At 39.2% G+C, this 18,393-nt stretch overlaps 1 protein-coding gene across 1 annotated transcript in view; it reads right to left on the bottom strand.

The window, feature by feature from the left end:
- The window catches only part of LOC139701085 (uncharacterized), a 434,732-nt gene that overhangs the window by 350,335 nt on the left and 66,004 nt on the right, over positions 1–18,393 (bottom strand). The window contains exon 3 of the mRNA XM_071599661.1: positions 5,708–5,790. Coding sequence (XP_071455762.1) covers positions 5,708–5,790 — 83 coding nt within the window. The remainder of the gene's footprint in view (positions 1–5,707; positions 5,791–18,393) is intronic.

Here is an 18,393-nt window from a genome sequence, read left to right as displayed (position 1 = left end):
AAACAAATACGCTGACAAAGTAGGTTGCACGAAAACTACGTCATCCTCACCCGGGATAAGAAACGAAATCTACATCTGCATAATACCCCATAAGCCACCGCAAGGGCGTATGGTGGGCAGTGTTATGACACCGCCCATTAAACAGAATATAACTAGTCCATTATTATTATTAGGTAATCCTCCGGTTAAGGTAGGTTTTTGGATGGACACCAATACTAAATAAATACATTGTGACTCCTAACAAAACACAAAATCCAGCATCCTACGCTACATCAGGTCCCTCTTCATCTCCGAATACTTTCTTCCTCCCTTCATCCCGTCCAACATCCCTATCCTGTTCCCTCCCTTTCCTCTTTTGCCCAACATTCTACCCTCTATCACAGTCTTCAACATCCCACTGCCGGTCAACACCCCCTTCATCCACTTTTCCTGTCTCCATAGGATTTCTCCCAACAAACCCCTCTCTTCGCCCACCATACCAAGTACTTCCTCGTTTGTTTTCTTCTCTGTCCATTTCACCTTCTCCATTCTCCTCCACACCCACATTTCAAAAGCCTCCAGTCTACGTCTATCCTCCTGCTTCAATGATCACGTTTCCGCGCCGTACATAGCTACGCTCCATATCAAAGTTTTCACGAATCTTTTCGTACATACTAGTACATACAAAACTATAAAATCCAAGCCGATTCACACCTACATAGGCATATGTATTCATGGAAAAAGCATTTTAACTTACACTAGGATAGAATTGAGAATAGGATCCCTTATAAGAATGTGCATATAATTTAAATTTTGAGCAGTTCAGTGCCAATAAGCCATATGATACCCATATAAACGGCCTTCTATTGTATAATATCCTAATACATGTGAATGGCCTTCGGGGACCGTATTAACACGGGGCGCAACGCGTTTTGTTTCCACGCATCATTGATCTTCGATGGAGCTACCGGCAAGAACGGAGGAAGTGGATTCACTGTTTGGCTGGGCATTTAACCGCTCATGTGCCACAGTTAAGTTGGCCACGTTATAAGCTATAACTTCTTTTTTTCAGCTGAATCATTAGGTAAAACTGAACATTACAAAATATTTTAAGCTTTGATTAAAGGATTTCGGGTAGAACGTGCGGTAAAATGTAGAAAATAATATAAATGGAAAGATAAAGAAATGAAGAAGTTCTGGGCATTTTAGGGAAGAAGGAAGGAAGATTGTTGGGAGAATTTCAAAAAGGACGAGAAAAATATATATAAGAGATACTGATATTCAGCGGGGTGTTGAAGTAGTAGTAGTAGTAGAGGGAAAATCTTGGAAGAGAGAGGTAGAGGGAGAAAAAAGATTCGCCAAAAAGGCTGGAATGAACGTGGAAGCATTTCACTTTAAAAAGATGGTCCATCGTCACGTTTGGCTTTCGAGTATTTTAAAGTATTAGGCAGGATTTGGAAGAGTAGCAAGGTCTATCTTCATTGCCCATCAGAAAACTACTCTGATTGATAGGCTACTGCTCATAGTATTAATAAATGCTATACTGGATACATTTAGACCTATGACACCGTAAAATTCACACGTTTGTGCCCCTAATAACTTTAAGTCTGATACATTTTCTTGGCTATTGGAAGAAAATGTTTAAATTCAAACCTGATATATCGTAATTGGAAAAGGGAAGAAGAATATATTCATTTTACAATTACAAAGACAATCAAAATTTGATCGTCGCTGCCAATTAAATCCATCTACATCTACATAATACCCCGCAAGCCGCTGCAAGGGCGAGTGGCGGGGGGTGTCAGGTCACCACCCGTAAAAGGGAACAAAAACACATTCAAAACCAACACATACAATCAAACCTATTCCCACAGCGGGTTATACATTAATGCAAAAAATCCTTCAATTTTGCACGCATGCAGATATATATATACTATCATCTAACGAATAATTCCACCTTAGGATGCAGTAAGAAAATTAATAGTTTGATAAATCCATATAGTTTCTTAATAAAAGAACAGAAAAATATACTAATATAAATTTAATGTATTGAATAAATTTACTGCGAATTCGCTTTCAAATGAAAGGAAATAAAGATAAAACTTGGGACTTTAATGACTCCTATAATTAATTTTAAAAAAAAGACCCATCTGCAAATACATGTGGTGGATATTCCAACTTCGAAAATGTTTAGAACACAAAGTAAGATTAATGTGATACCTTGATGCATTTTTTTCCATTCTTAAAACATGTAAGGAAAGAGAAGGGGAATATTTATTTTTTCGAGCCTCAAAAAAAAACATTTTTTTTTCTTATTAAAGAGAAGATTAGCGCTAAAGACTAGGGCTCAAAACTACTTTTAATGAAATTCCAGGATATGAGTTATTTCTTTCTAAAGAGAAGAAGATCCCTGTCGTTGACGCATCCGAAACGAAAAGACGCAAGAAGACGAATAGAAATCCAAAAGGAAGAGTAGCCAGTTTTAAAGAGAAATATAAGGGACGATTGTGGGAGAGAAAACACGATCAAGGATGGTCTCAATTCCTGGGGACATGGAACTAAATTAATTTCACCCAGCGGACAGGTTCTCGAGAGGGAAAACAAATGAATAAATAAATAATTAAATCATCAACAGGGAACTGGCGAAACGTTGATTAATGTGGATGACGTCGCAAGCGAGCAATTCCTTAACCACTACTTACTTTGAGAGCAATTGGTGGATTTTACAAGATGGAAAGAAAAAAGTCTTTCGAGTTGAGTGATTCGAAGGGGACGAATTTGGATTTCTTATTATTTTTTTCTTTCTTTCTTTCTTTCATCGCACACTAACCCACCAACCAATCAGTCTCTTCCCACGTCCTCTCCCCGTCCTGAAAAAGATCCGTGTTGACAGCGAAAACCATTAGCGCTGATAGAGGTGGGGAAAGACCTGAGGGAAAAGTCTGCACTGAGGAGCGGTTTGAATACCGAAATAAGAGGGGTACGTCGAGTGGAAGGCGGGAGAGGGTTCTTGCATTAGTCAATTACCTAGTCAAGCTTCCGTGGAGAGGTAGGGGAGGGGGGGGTGTTCTAAGTTTTACGTAGACAGTCCCTTTTGCAGAAATTTCCGCTTTCGAAGCGACGACGCAAGTTCTTATTCGAATACATCAACCATCGTCGCAGAAAATCGCACGTTATAATTTCAATACGTACCCACCCGTACAGACAAGACAAAGTGATAACTTCTCGACCAAATTTTCCCGCCAAATGCGATTGTAGCCCCGGCCGTCTCCATGGTGAATAACAGCCTTATGTCCACTTTTTGCGCTCGGTTCAGTTCTTCGAGTTATACGCATTCATAATGATTAATCTTGCACTTTCGAATAAATCGTTTCTTTTTTTTAATTCACATCGTAAATTACAGCAAATTCCCGATAACTGCGTACCAATATACTCACGCTTTGTGATTCTCACATTTTTTTATGTTCTGCCATTGATCGTATACTATACATAAAACTTTCACTAAACAATGAATTGATGTCATTTGGACCAATTTATGCTGTAAAATTGTTATAAATACATTTGTATATTTTTGTTTTTCTAGATACATAACTATCCTGGACCAGCTAATCAAATTAAGGCTGATATACAGAGTCGGGTGCCAGATTGTTTTTTGTTAGTAGAGGTAAAGAATTGTGTCGTTCAGTCTGAGTCCCACCAAAAACCCAACCTTGAACGGTAGAAAACTTATTGATTCATAAGACATCGGATCCAATAAGAGTGGTGAAATAATCTAAATTTCCCATTCATTTCTTATTTTAGTACCCTGCAAGGGTGTGAGGACACACCAGACTAATTTTGACCCGAATATGACCCTACCGCGGTCGAACAATGAGAGTATGAAAGTATGTGTATGCATGAGAGCCATGATGAATGGGAGCGCGATTTTTTTATGTTGCTAATTCATTAATCTTTAAAACCTAACACATCATAGGTGGCGGTAACATATACTAACCGATTCATCCTAATTATTTCCGCCATTAGGATAATTGCAACACCTTAAATCCTCGCCCGGTCAGCGCCTTAACCCTTAAACCCTAATGAATTCGGACTCAAATACGGGGTCTCCGACGTCCTCAACCCGCCCCCCCCCCACAAGTCATAGGGATGGGGGAACAAACGATCACCCCCTTTCGGGACACACTCGCCCTAGTCCCAGTGCCTGGGGGCACCATGAATTACCCTCAAAGTACATTCCTTCAAAGAGGGTGGATTCACGTGGGGTGGAGTCACCTTTGTGGGCAGAGCGTTTACCTAATGACGTGGAGGTTGTGCGATAGAGGGTGACCCTACAAAAATCACCACAAGCTTCACCCATATTTTGGGATTTTTCAAGTGCACGAGATTTTACCCGGTAACTAAAGGTGGTAAAGGAAATAATAAGTTACCGTCCCCATTCCTACCTTGATGAGTGAATTCCACAGACCGAAAGATCGTGGTGACGGCGAGGTAGGGCTCCTATATAACCTATAAAACATACCTATCACCTGGATTGATAATTGTATTTTAATTTGATAAATACTTCAACTGATACTTATTATTTTTTATAATATCATATACCCAGTACTTATTTAGCACAACTTAAATGACAATATTAATGTAATACGCACCTATGTCAACAAAATCTATCCTCAAAAAAGAAAAATTGATGATGGGGATATGAATGTTAAGAAAACACTATCAAAAACTTTGATATGGAGGGTGATTTTGTACGGCGCGGAAACTTGGTCGTTGAAACAAGATGATAGGTGTAGATTGAAGGCTTTGTGGATGTGGATGCGGAGACGAGTGGAAAAGATGAAATAGAGGTAAGGCAAAAGCAAACAAGAAGTGCGAGTCATGGTAAGAGAGGAGGAGAGATGGTTGCTTGGAGAAATTCAAAGGAAGCAGGAAAGATGGATATGGCGAGCATTCTGATTGACAAAGGGATGTTGAAGACTGTGACATATGCGTAGTCCGTAGGATGAATACGCGAACTGATGCAATATGGCGGCCATTAAATGGACTTTAGCCACACCCACTAAGCGGCGCTAGTGGCCTGAGAGAAAATGAGCAGTCCGTGCTTGGCGGATCGTCGAGCTGTGCGCATGGTGGTCGTAACGGCCATCTGTCCATTTCCATTTTCTTCAAACAGTGAAACCCAGGACAACAGAAACTAACATTACTGGCACCATACGCACAGCTCGACGATCCGCCATGCACATACGGCTCATTGGGTCTCGGACAACTAGCGGCGCTAGTGAGCGGGGTTATAGTCCGCGTCATGGCCGCCAATTTGCACCAGTTCTCGTATTTATTGGGCTAACTACGTACAGCTAAGTATTATTGTAACTAAAGCGTATCTTTCACTTCCTGCTAGTTCGTATTTGTTTGTTGGAAGAAGGGTCATACGATCCTACGGAGTAAATCCATCCAAAATGAATAATTTTAATACCGCAAGATATTCGAGTTTTTTTTTACATTTTAACAAAAAACACGAACGACGTCTTCTGCAACAGTACGTGTAAACAAACTAATTGAGGAAACAGGTTTAAAATTGTCTTACGAACTCATGACACGTGCACCCAGGCAGGAATCACAAATTTTCGCTGATTGGAATACCTTCTCTGTGTCAAGTCAAGAACGTTTCACCTACCCTACGGAGTCGCAGAATGAAATTAAGTCTTCCTTACTTGTATGATTATCTTACCTTGAAGGTTTCCTAGGGGAAACTCGGCACTGAAGACGATTCCAAGTTGGCTTCACTCTTCTTCCTCCAGTAACGCGTACCACCTGCAAAAGCGGAAAAAGGAATAAGATAAGATACCAGATTCAACATGGAAATCTTACAGTTTTATTAGTCACGAAAATGCCAATGAGTGCATTATCAAATATGCCGTGCATTTCAACTCCTTTGAGGTCAGAATACCTTTGTAGCATCACGAATGAAGAAACATTTCCCCCTTAATAGTGATACGTAGGTATTTTCATGCACTTATCTTAAGATAGTATGACCATCAGACATTGCTTTATCCCCAATCGCCCTAAAAGTTATTGATTGATGCGGGGCTCTTCTTTTAAGCTTTAATGGCTTAATGAAGGAGATTCACCCCGTCGGGATTGACATGTATCCACCATTCCACCTTATTAGTTTAGTCCCGTTAAGTGCTACATCTTCCTGATCCTAGGATTCCTAGATCTATCGGATGCTGAGCTGCCTTACTCCAAAGCCAGTAGGCAACCTAAATATAATCCTCAACGAGTGTAGATTGGTATTGTGTAGATTTAGGTGACAGCGATTAGGAATAAAAACGCAACGGCGTGTGGCAGGGGGGTGTTAGGTCACCAGTCAGGGATTCATAATCACAGTCATAACACCTCTCTATACCATACTAGAACAGAATCAAGCAATTTTGTTGCCAATTGCTACCAAACCAATAACTTACCCGAGTCATTTTTCTTGGTTGATTCACAGCTAAGACATTCCATCCAAATCTAATTTAACGGATGCAGATTTTAAGGGATATACATACTCATGTATATACAAAGGCACTCAGATGTGGTTGCATTTTTCACCTTCACGGCACTTTTCAAGTCACATTCCGAGTGCCAATGGCACCAAAAACCTTCATTTGTACAACTGCAGCTAATTATGTATCTCTTTGCTTGAACGTTCATAAGAGGAAAGGGAGAAACCGGGGGGAAAATGTTGGTATTTTGAGTACATCCAGGTTTAGTTACAATTTTTTAACCTTCATGCATTATTTTTCAAATCATTCCATCCTTCTATTTTTTTTAAATTATTTATTTTATATCATTATTTATTACATTTTAATCTTTGATATATTTGTTCATCATCCAATGGAAATGTCAATTTGGCTGTTTTTGGCTTAATCATTAAATAAATACATTTTTCAACTTACCGCGGTGGAAACTCAAGAAACGGAAAAAAGTTCACGTTACTAATTCAAAAACTCTTTTATCTTCCTCGGTAATCGCTATTAGAACGTAAACATTATCAAGGAATATGGTCAGTTCATATAAAATGCTTTAATGCGGTGCGGAATAAATATCGTATAATCGATAGCCTTGATGTTTTTCAAGGCAAAAATAAAATTTTCCTCTGCGGTAAGTTGTTGCCAATCATAAAATCCACCATTTGCTTGTTTCATAAGTTAAATATATGTAAATATTTGATTTTGAATATATATATATGTATATATATGTGTATATATATATATACATACATATATATACATACATATATATACATATATATATATACATATATATACATATATATACATATATATATATTCATAACATTTATATATATATATATATATATATATATATATACATACACAAACAAACAAACATATAGAGACCCGTATAGATGTTCTGAATATTGATTATTAATTCAGTTTTCCTGTTTCTTCAATTTTACGTTTCTTCAGGATCTGTCGGATAGACCGTGATTAATTAGCGAATTGTGGACAGGTCTCTCGTGTAGAGAGTGTCTGTGGTAAAACCTCTAGATACACAAACTAACCCTAGTGGCCTGCGGAATATCACGTAGACATAGATATGCCGCCGACTAATGTCTTAGGCAATGGCTCGGTCGGGGGGTTGCTTCTTAAGCAAACTGCGGAGAATCTGGAGGAATTGGACGAGGGCGAGGAGGACGTCGCTTCGTCTCAAGCAGTTCAAGCAGACAGTAAGACAGGCATCCAGGACGAATGGGTAAAACCCCTTTTCATTACATCAAGCGAGGGACCGGCTAATAAGGCTCGAAGGAGACAGACGACTGGAACACTTCCCAGTTTCAGCCATCCCACAGGGCGAGAGCGCAACTACCATATCCTTATTCCCCACGCAGGGGTCCATTTCCCTCCCCCCACACCCTGCCAACCAATCCCTCCAGAAGACTACCCGCCTCGTTCTCCCTGCGAGAGATGAAACTGGAAGGGGAGAAGAAGAGGAAATGGGAAAGGCGGTAGGTTCTAAGGAACGCAGAGCAATAGAATGTATGAAGGAACAGAGAGAGAGAGAGAGAGAAGGGGAAAGGAAATTCCGAGAATCGTGGGCTAAATGAAAAGAGATAAGGAGGATAACGGATACATTGGAAAAAATGTGGAGTCCAGATTCAAGACGTCACTCTTATTTACGTCGTTTACATAGAAAATTGATGCCGGAATCGGCCTCAGCGTACACTTAAATTCTTTTTAGTAGGACCATCAATTAAAGGGAGAAAGTAAGAAGGTGGTGTCATACATTCGTGTGTGTGTGTGTGTGTGTGTGTATATATATATATATATATATGAGTCATTACTTCTATTTCTTCCGATGAAGACGGAGCTGAATTTCGTCGTAATGATCAAGAAATAAAGTGTGAGTGATCTTTTTATGTGTTCTCATATTGTTTGTTGCTGTCCTAGTTTGTTATATTATATATATATATATTAATATATATAATATATTATATACATATATATATTATATATATATAAAATATATATTATATACATATATATATCATATATATATATATATATATATATATACATACACACTCAAACATATGCATTAATATGCATACTTACATAAAATAGCATGTATGAGTGTAAATATATACATAAATATATAGATTTATATATATTCACATATAATACCACTTCATAATATATATATATATATAGACATAAAAAATATATAAACCTTCTTTTTTAAATAATTCTCTGACAACTGCCGGCCGAGGAAAGAACTAAATATTTCATCTTGCAAAAAAATATCACCATTATATTACAGCTTCCTTAGTAAAATGAATGTAAAACTGGTAGAAAACATTCCCTAGGTCACGTTTCTGACGATGTTTTCAATTAAAACACGATCCACAGCCTCAATCAATGTAATATTCATGACCTTTATGCAATAAAACGTTGGAGCGACACTTGCCAATAAGAATTGAACTTTAAAAAAGTGCGTAGTGATGAATTTTGGGAATACGAGCAGTTTATCCTCCCGAGCGCTTAATGAATCAGAAATACCGAAATAGAAAGTGTGGACTCGATTTACCACTTAGGCGAAACCTTCACTTATAATCTCTTCGTGGTGAAACAAATACGGGAAATATGTGGACAAGCTAATAAAAATATTGGGAATTATTAGAACAGTATTGGAGAAATATGATGAAAACACCAAAGAGAAATGCCATTTTTCGCTGGTAAGACCTTATTTAGCATATGCTGCTGGTATATTGGATCCTCGCGAAGTTGGATTAATTGCCGAATAGGATCGCCAGCAGCGTCAGTTGGATTTGTAAAACGTTGTTATGATAAACTTAGTAGCGTATTCAAAATATTAGAAGAGCTTGACTGGGAATAACTCACAGAGAGAAGGTTAAATTACAAACTGAAGCTCTTGCATTAATCGGAAGAACGACCCTTTAGAGATGAAGTTCAAAATGTATTATTACCACCATCGTGCATCGATAGGAGAGATCATGCCAATAAAATTAGCGAGATCAATTGTAGAATAGATAGATCTAAGATTTATTTTTTCCCACGAATGATAAGGGATTAGAATAACGTTAAGCGAATTTGATAAGGGAGAAAAGTACTTTTTTTTTCGTTTTTCATTCAAAGTAGCCTAGTATGTGTTGTTTATATTCTCTAACTTTAGTAATTGTCTTTTTGTAACTTACAACTCCTCTCTTATGCAAATAGAAGTATATCTAACTTAGATACCATTGTGCATGTGCCTGTAATCATCATGATCTACATTATTTGAAAATTTCAAATAAATATTGATTGCAACAAAAAATTTATAAAAACTCAAGTTTTGATGTTACATGTCAAGTGCATAATCTTTCAAGCCACACACCCTAGCGGAAGGGTACCATGCAGAGAGAGAGAATCTCAAAGCAGAGTCTCTCTATCTAGGGCCTCAAGAAGGTCAAAAGCTGCGAGAAATAACAAGAAACGCGTAGGCGTGAGTCAGGATCACTGAGACGCCATTTCAGAACAACTGGCGGGGAATCTATCTGCGGAAAATGTGTCCAATAAAGGTTTTTTCTTTGGTTTTACCGTCCGGGGATCATTCTTATTTTGGCTGTAAGTGGGCGCATTTAAATGTATCTTCTTCCCTTTACTCCCAAATTCCAAGCGAACATTATAGGGTATGTATAATCTAGTGCAGATTTTACTTAAACCTCAAGTCAAGGTGACATTTTAAAATTCATTCGAGGTGTTCTACTTATCAAAGGTAGGTTTTGGATGGACCATAACGACTATCATCTCCTAATTAACGAAATAATTACCTTTTTGATGGCCTCCAATATTTCGCTCTTCGTTTTATAATTTCTTCTTGCCGTCATTTTATCTAAAAAATAGCCTATTCTCTACATTCTCATTCCAACTCACCGAAAGTTTTCCCGTTTATCACGACCTTCAACATACCACAATATAACCCCATAAAACTTCTCTGCCTTTCTCTATTTTAACCCCAGTTAATTCCTCTCCACGCCCATCCTATTGAAAACTACCGCGTTCGTCCTCCTCTTTAGCCAACATTTTCTCCCAATCTTCTCTATAACCACATCTCAAAAGCCTCCAATCCAAGCTCACTCTATTGCTTCTTAGACCTGTTTTAACTTGCACAAAGCTCTAAATTACATATTTAGGACTTTACTAATCGTTTATTTTCATCTTAACCTGATGGACCAGAAATATCTCTTTATATTTTAAATGCTCTTTTCATTAACGCATTAACCCACTACTCCCTTCCTTATCATCAAAAATACTTACTATAGTTCTCGTATCCATAGTGTACAAAGCAACATATTAAAGAATTCACTAATCTTTTCAGTCGGTGTACCCTTTATCAATTCTCTTCGTTTTCTAAGCGTCTCTTTTGCTAATGCAACCTTTCACCTAATTTCCCCATGATAATGCTACTTTTCCTATAAAATACCGCCCAGATACGTGGTCTATGCAATACATTCGCGAACTGGTGCAATTTGGCGGCCATGACGCGGCTTGTGCCCACAAACGGTGCTAGTTGCCCGAGACCTAATGAGCCGTCTGTGCTTGGCGGATCGTCGAGCTGTGCGTATGGTGCCCGTTATGTTAATTTCTGTTGCCCTTGTTTTTACTGCTTGTTGGAAATGGAAATTGACGAAATCACGGAGCAACGAATGAACATCAGGTTTTTTGGTGAAGTGCGATAAAATTTATCAAGAAATTACAGTGACACAGTTGCCAGCTGTTTACAGTGATAATGCTCTGAAGAAAACATCCATTTTCAAGTGGATTAAGCGTTTTAAAGATGGCCGGCAAGACGTATCGGATGATCCAAGGTATGGACGTCCTTCAACCACCTGTATTGACGACAACATTGATCGTGTGCAGTCCCTTGCTCTTACCGATCGTCGAAAAACTGTCCGAATGATAGCTAATGAACTTAATTTCGGAAAATTCACAGTGCACCTTATATTAATCGACCATGATGGATGGATCCTTCACCATAGTACAATACACCTGCACATTCAGCATTGATTGTTCGCCAGTTTCTGGCAAAAAATTCAATCAGCATCCTTGATCATTCTCCTTATTCGACAGATCTCGCCCCCTGCGACTTTTTCCCATTCCCAAAATGCAAACATGTGATGAGAGGACATCACTGGGAAGATGTGGACACAATAAAGCAAGAAGCGACGAGAAAAATAAAAAGCATAACTGCCGAGGACTTCGAAGGGTGCTTTAAACGGTGGAAAAGAAGAGGATAGAATGAGTGCATAGCAACGAATGGAGAGTACTTTGAAGGGGGCAAAATCGATGTGGATTAAATTTTGCAAAATAAAGTTTTTAAGGCCTCAGTTGGCGTATTTATTGGAGAGAGTAGTACATGAGCTTCTCCAACTGATTTCTTCTCGAGAATCTCATGACTACCAATTTCTTGATGTTTATCTTCATCATGTACCTCTCGCAATTTCATTTTAAAGCACTCAAAAATAAGACTGCAATCCTTCGGCTGAGAGAATATCTATAGCTCGAGCATCCGCAAATCTGATTGACATAACTTGCTCCCTACCTTCATCCTCACCTCTTCCCTCATCTACCCTTCCCAATATCCCCACAACATTTCCTCGGCATATATATTTTCAAAAGTACAGGGGAATAACAGGAAACCGTATCTCACATCGAAATAAATACCCCGTAATCCACCACAAAGGTGTGTGGCAGGGGGCTACTACCCTGCCACTGACAACTCATCCTGATCCTCGCCCTACTACCCTTACCGTCTGACTCATGTCAGTTCCGGATTAGTTCCTTATGCCTCAAGGCCACTTCCATCCATATTCCGCAATATTTACATCAACTTTCTCCACTCTAATTGAACAAACGCCTTCTCAAATTCCACGAAGCACAAGAAGGCCTTATTATACACCACATTTGGTCAATATATCCTCACATTACTGGAAAACAAAGATTATATGCCACATGCAGGTTGGTTTTCATGCTAGAAAATATTTAACAATATCTAACTTTTTTCTCTGGCATTTCATAAATCATTTTTCACAAATAGAATTAAGAGATGTCAATAATCAGCAAAATTATGGACACACTAGCCAAACTTAAATTACCCAACTGCAGTAATCAATCAGCACTCAATCAAAAATACGGTTGGTTGGATAGATGAGGATAGAGCTCCTCGTACTAAGCTATATAAGGCCTGCGAAATTAACTTATCGACAGGATGATAAGGGGGGCCAGTTCCTGGCCCTGTGCCATCTATTGTTCCCCAGGAAGATCTGGTACCCAAAAACTAGTAGAGCTTGGAAGAGGCCGAGAGAGGTTTCCAGAAGGGTCGAACCCGGGTCATCTGGTTAAGGAACCTAGAGCTCAAGCCTCGGAACCAACATGTTCCTATATAATTATTTGATGAAATAATAAATATGTGCTATTGGAATAAATATTTTTCACTGATGTAAAACATTAAACAGAAAAATTATAACCAAAATAAAAAGTTTACTGATTTCAAAAATGACTAAATCATTATTCATGGGATTAGCAATTAGCTTCTAAAAAAACAATGCATGTCTCTCAGAAATTCTTGGAAAACGTTCACATTTTTGATTGCTAACCTCCTTCTTCCCTCGGCCGACTAAATGTTTGCATACGATGTGGACGGCGTGATAAGGTGTATTGCAAAATTGAATGATGTGTTAACGGCGCGTGATTATGAACGGTATATGTAATTGAAGAGTGCATGATTATGGAAGGAGTCTGGCGATGGTCGGAGCGTTGCAGGTATGGTGTGAACCTAGCCTATGTGTGATGGTAAAGGTGCGGTTGTTAATCTTAAAGTGTATTTGTATATAAGAGCATTTTGTCTTATATCTGTTCTTCTTGTGTATGTATGGATGTGCATTGTAAGAGTGACCATTGACCAGAATTGACCGTTGGCACCAGGACATTTACCTAATTACAACGAGGTTTATATAATAATAATAGGGTTTCACTTAACGATTGCTATGATTGAAATTGAAATTAAACCACTTGGCTTTTCCACATTTAAAAATTTTTAATTACAAGCTCGGTTTCGTGATGGTATAACATCATCAGGTGATGATATTATACCATACCATACCTGAACCGTTATACCATACGTCATACGTTAAACCACACCTGATTATGTTATACCATAACGAAACCTAGGTAGTAAATCAAATATTTTTCTATGGGGAAAAGCCAAGTGGTTAAATTTCAATTTCAATATGAAGATTTTCCACCAAGTGATTCCAGAAACTGTTTTATTTTCGAAAAGTGAAGAGTCAGGCGTGATGTGGTGGAATCGAGACATAATAAAAACTTCGTTGCAATTTTCCACAGTTAATGTGTGTTTTCCACAGTTTTCCACAGTTAATTTCCACAGTTTAACTGTGGAAAATTGCAACGATGTTTTATTTTGATTGCTATGATTTTTTCCTGAATATCATTCTTACTTTCTCATTCTTCCACATCCTTATTATGGATTTTGTCTTCAGACAGCTACACTTCACAAAAGTTATAACAACGCATTCCTTATCTCGACTTGCATATTATTCGGTTGCTCCCCTACATGCTCCCATAAACTACCACGCCGTTTCTTTCATTAAAGAATGAATAAATTATTATTTTAATTTCATGTACATCAGAGCAGAACAAAGGATATTTATATCCCGAGATCATCAAGCAGTCAGCACCTTAAGGAGATCATTTCATCACTCAAAACTCAACTCATAACTACGTTAAAGCCAACTTACGAGACGCTTTGGAGAAATTTTTCGGGAATATCATTCGGTTACTCGACTTAGAAGGAAGAACTCACCTTGAAACTTGAGTTCTTTGAGGGCGAGGGACAATGAGGAAGGGTGGTGGGTGGTTCCAGGGTATTGGCATGGGAATAGGGAGGAGTGCGTATATCTCCGGGGATGGGGTACGAGGGGTTAAGGGAGTGAACAGAATCTATTGGGGGTGAGAAAAAGGAGCGAGACAGAGAGAGGAAAGGTTAAGGCGTTCGGTAGCGTACGGGAGGGAGAATGAGAGGAAAGGGAAGATTATTTAAGGGTGGTGGGGCTAAAGGGCGATAAAGGGATCTGCGCAGCGGAAGTGATGATACGAGAAGGGGGTATGAAGGGGGGGAAGAGAGAGAGTTGCATGGGTGGGCTGAAGGGGAAAGAGAGAGAAGGGTCGGGGGAGTAGGGGGGATGGGGAAGATGGGGGTCGTGATGGGTTGAAATGTGGCAGGGGGATGGGGAGGACAATGCCCTAGTAAGGGGTTAATTAGCAGGCGCGTGGAGAGTAACTTATTGCTCTCCCTCTGTTGCTATGAAGAGCCTTAGGGCTGGGGGAGATGGAGAATGGAAAGGCCATAAGACGCTGGGTGGAGTGCGTCTTACACGGAAATTATATAAATAACTCTATACCAATTAGAACTAAAAAAACCATGTATCTATATTCAAATGTTTTTTACAGTTAACACCACCAATTTAAACCTTACTACACCATCGTTAAAGGGTAATGTTTGGAAATGTCGTAACGTTGAAATTGCTTGTGATGATTAAAAAAAATGCATTGGATAAACATAACAGTTTCAGGTTTAACATTGTGGAATTCCTTCATTATGAGGGTAAAAAGGAACTTAAAATTTTCACATTAAAGATTTAATATTTCACGACCATGGTTTAGATTCTGTATATCATCATCAGGTGCATGAAACATCAAATCTTAATTGTGGAAATGTTAAGTTTCTTTTTACCCTCATAAAAAAATGCATGCAAAAAATGTTTAAAAAGAGCAGAAATAGATTCAAAGGAATATATTCCTGTGTTTTATTATTATTTTCACAAATTGTAGATCGAGTCTACGAAATTAATATTAAGTCAGGCAGGTTAGGGAGAGGAGAAAGAGATGCGATTCGGGCGGAAAGATCTGCGGAATGAAAGAAGGGTATATCGTAAAATGGGGTGCCAGGTAGGGTCTTCTTAGGCGAACTTAAGACTCAAAGGAGTGTTAAATTTGTCCCACCATCCAATTTCTATCGTAAACCTTATACTCCCAAATAATAATGCTAAGCTTGGAAGGAATTAAATATATTAGAATAAGTCAATTAATAAGTCGTAAACTTCAGCAAGACAAACGGGAGAAGCTGTTAGAAACATTTCCTTGGGAACGCTTGAAACATGTCCCTAACAGTCCCAACTTAGCCCCCGGTGATTTTCTGATCTGCTCCGGTCACCTAAAATATCATTTGGTGGTCGACGTTTTGAAAATTATGATTGCGTAGATGTGGTTGCGACAGCAAACAAATGATTTTGACCCTTAATTTCAGCTTATCGAGGACTTGTAAAATAGATAGGATAAATGTCTGAATATATATGTAATAGAATATGTAGAAAAGTTAAATAAATTTCAGATTATTCTTGCCTCTATCCCGTTTTGCGAGTTATTTATTGACTTACCCTCGTACTTGTGATAAGAGATGAATCTCCCTAAGTGAAGAATCTTCAGGCTGGAAGTACCCAAAACTGTGGAGATTAAGAACGTGAAGGAGGATGATAAGAATCTCAAAGCCGTTGCTGGGGGAACCGGTTGATTATTATTATGGCCACCAGGTGCCCAAAGTTAAGGGGTGGCAAGGTGGAGGCGGAGTCATTGCGTCATGAATACCGCGCATGGGAGAAGAAGAACGACGCTCGACAGAGAGAGAGAGAGAGGGGGATGTGGGATGAACGCGACGAAAATTCATGACCACAGGTGCGTAACACACAAAAAGGGGATTCCTGGGCATTAATGATTCTTTTACTGATTCACCGTAGGGTGAGAGCACAGACGAGGGTGGTGGGGAAGATGTGTGGCTTAGGATCGAGTCCCAAAGGAGGGAGAGATGGCGTCCCACCGACAGCGGATAAAGACTTTATTAGTAGACGGCTGGATAACTAATTTCCCCTTCCGTTACGCCAGGCTAGAAATGCGGAAGACATACGGGGGATGCGTTTGAAACGTTTTAATCAAGAAACCCACCCACCTATCAAAAGGAAAAATGGACGGAAATGAAAAGAAGCGGTGGAAATGCTACGCATAGTGGAGGAGGATTGCTTGGAGAAATGCATAGATGGCAGGAGAAAGGTGGATTAAGAGGGTTTTGATTGGTGATTGTTATTTTAAGACCGTGATAGGGGGAAGGGGGAGGAGAAGCATAAGCGTGTTGGACGAAATGAATGGCGATGGAAAGTAAGTGGAATTGACGAAGGGTTTATTGCTGGATGTCACGTTGAATCTTGTTAGGCGAGACCTGTAAGTAATGTTAAGGTATTCATTCTGAGCCTATCCAAAGGGCAGAACCGTGGTGGCGGCAGAACCGTGTATTAATGGCAATGGTATTCTAACCGTAGAGGTAGGATATTTGGATGGACATAGCCAATAAAATGGTGCATAAATACATTTCCTAGCCTCTCCTAGTAAAAAAACACTACCTGACATCGGACACTCTTGCAGTAAGTCCTTTAAATTTGAATACTTCTTCCCTCGTTCATTCCATTCAACATGTTCATATACATTCCTACCCCATCCTCACTTGTCTAATGTTCACCCCTCTATCACAGTCTTCAATATCCCATTCCCAATTGAAACGCTCTGAATCCACGTTTCCTGCATCCTTTGGGATCTCTCCCAACAATCCCCTCTCCGCCTCCACCTCGCCTAGCACTTCCTGGTTTGTATTCCTTCCTGTTCATTTCACCTCCTCCATCCTTCTTCACACCCATATTTCAAAGGCGTCCAATTGACGCCTATCATCTAGCTTCAAATATCATTAATTAAAAATTTCGATTTTTAAAATTTTTAATTAATTTTGATATTCCAACATATCACGCCTGAAACGTCTCTTTTTTTATTCAAATACCATGTTTTCCCGCCGCACAAAACCATGCTCCATATCGAAGTTTTTAAGATACCTTTTCTTAAAATCCTTACTCAATGTCCATGTGACGAGGGTAATGAAAAGACAGTAATTTATTGTTGAAAATGGCTTCATTGTTTTTCAAAGTGTTCTTCAAGTATTCGTAGGTAGACTGCTCTTAATAATAATGTACGCAAATTGGCAATATGGGACGTATTTTCCTTTTTCATTTGTCTATGAATCTCACAGGCTAAGCTCAAAAAATAAATTTTGGACGTATTTTTTTTCAAATTTGATCCCTTGTTGATAAAGGATTTTCCTTGGGATTGAATGCCACTGCTATGGAAATATATCATTTTCTAACCCTACTTATCAGTGTATAGATACGAGGGTCATCCGGAAAGTAGTATCCGTTCGTGCCGCATGAAGTGCTGACGACGCGAGTAGCCGCTGGACGAGGTCAGATAGCTTCAGTGGCTTGTCTGCCTTCTCTGAGCCAAGTTGCGTGACGCTAGCATTGCCTGTGTTGTTTCTGTGATTGTTTACAATGTTTAAAAAAATTGAGAACGCCGCCAGTTGTGAAGTGAGGGCAGTGATTAAATTCCTCAATGCAAGAAACGTTCGCCCATGTGATATTCATCGCCAATTAAAGGAGGTGTATGGAGACAATGTAATGGACGAGTCGTCTGTTCGGCGGTGGTGTCGCAACTTCAACATGGGGAGGGGGAACACACACGACGATGAGCGTTCGGGGAGACCGTCTGTCATTACAGACCAACTGGTGAGCTCAGTTGACGAATTCGTGAGGAACGATCGGCGCGTCACAATTGATGACATCTGTGAGCATTTTCCCAAAATTCTCGAACAATTGTTCATGAAATTGTTAAACACCATCTGCATTATGCAAAAATTTGTGCAAGATGGGTCCCTCGCGTATCTCAATGAGCTGGCGGC

Source organism: Hetaerina americana, unplaced genomic scaffold (genome assembly GCF_022747635.1).
Source record: "Hetaerina americana unplaced genomic scaffold, ioHetAmer1.1.p SCAF_11, whole genome shotgun sequence".
Classification (NCBI taxonomy): domain Eukaryota; kingdom Metazoa; phylum Arthropoda; class Insecta; order Odonata; family Calopterygidae; genus Hetaerina; species Hetaerina americana.
The sequence above is the reverse complement of the archived record's forward strand: the minus strand, read 5'-3'. Positions and strand labels throughout refer to the sequence as shown.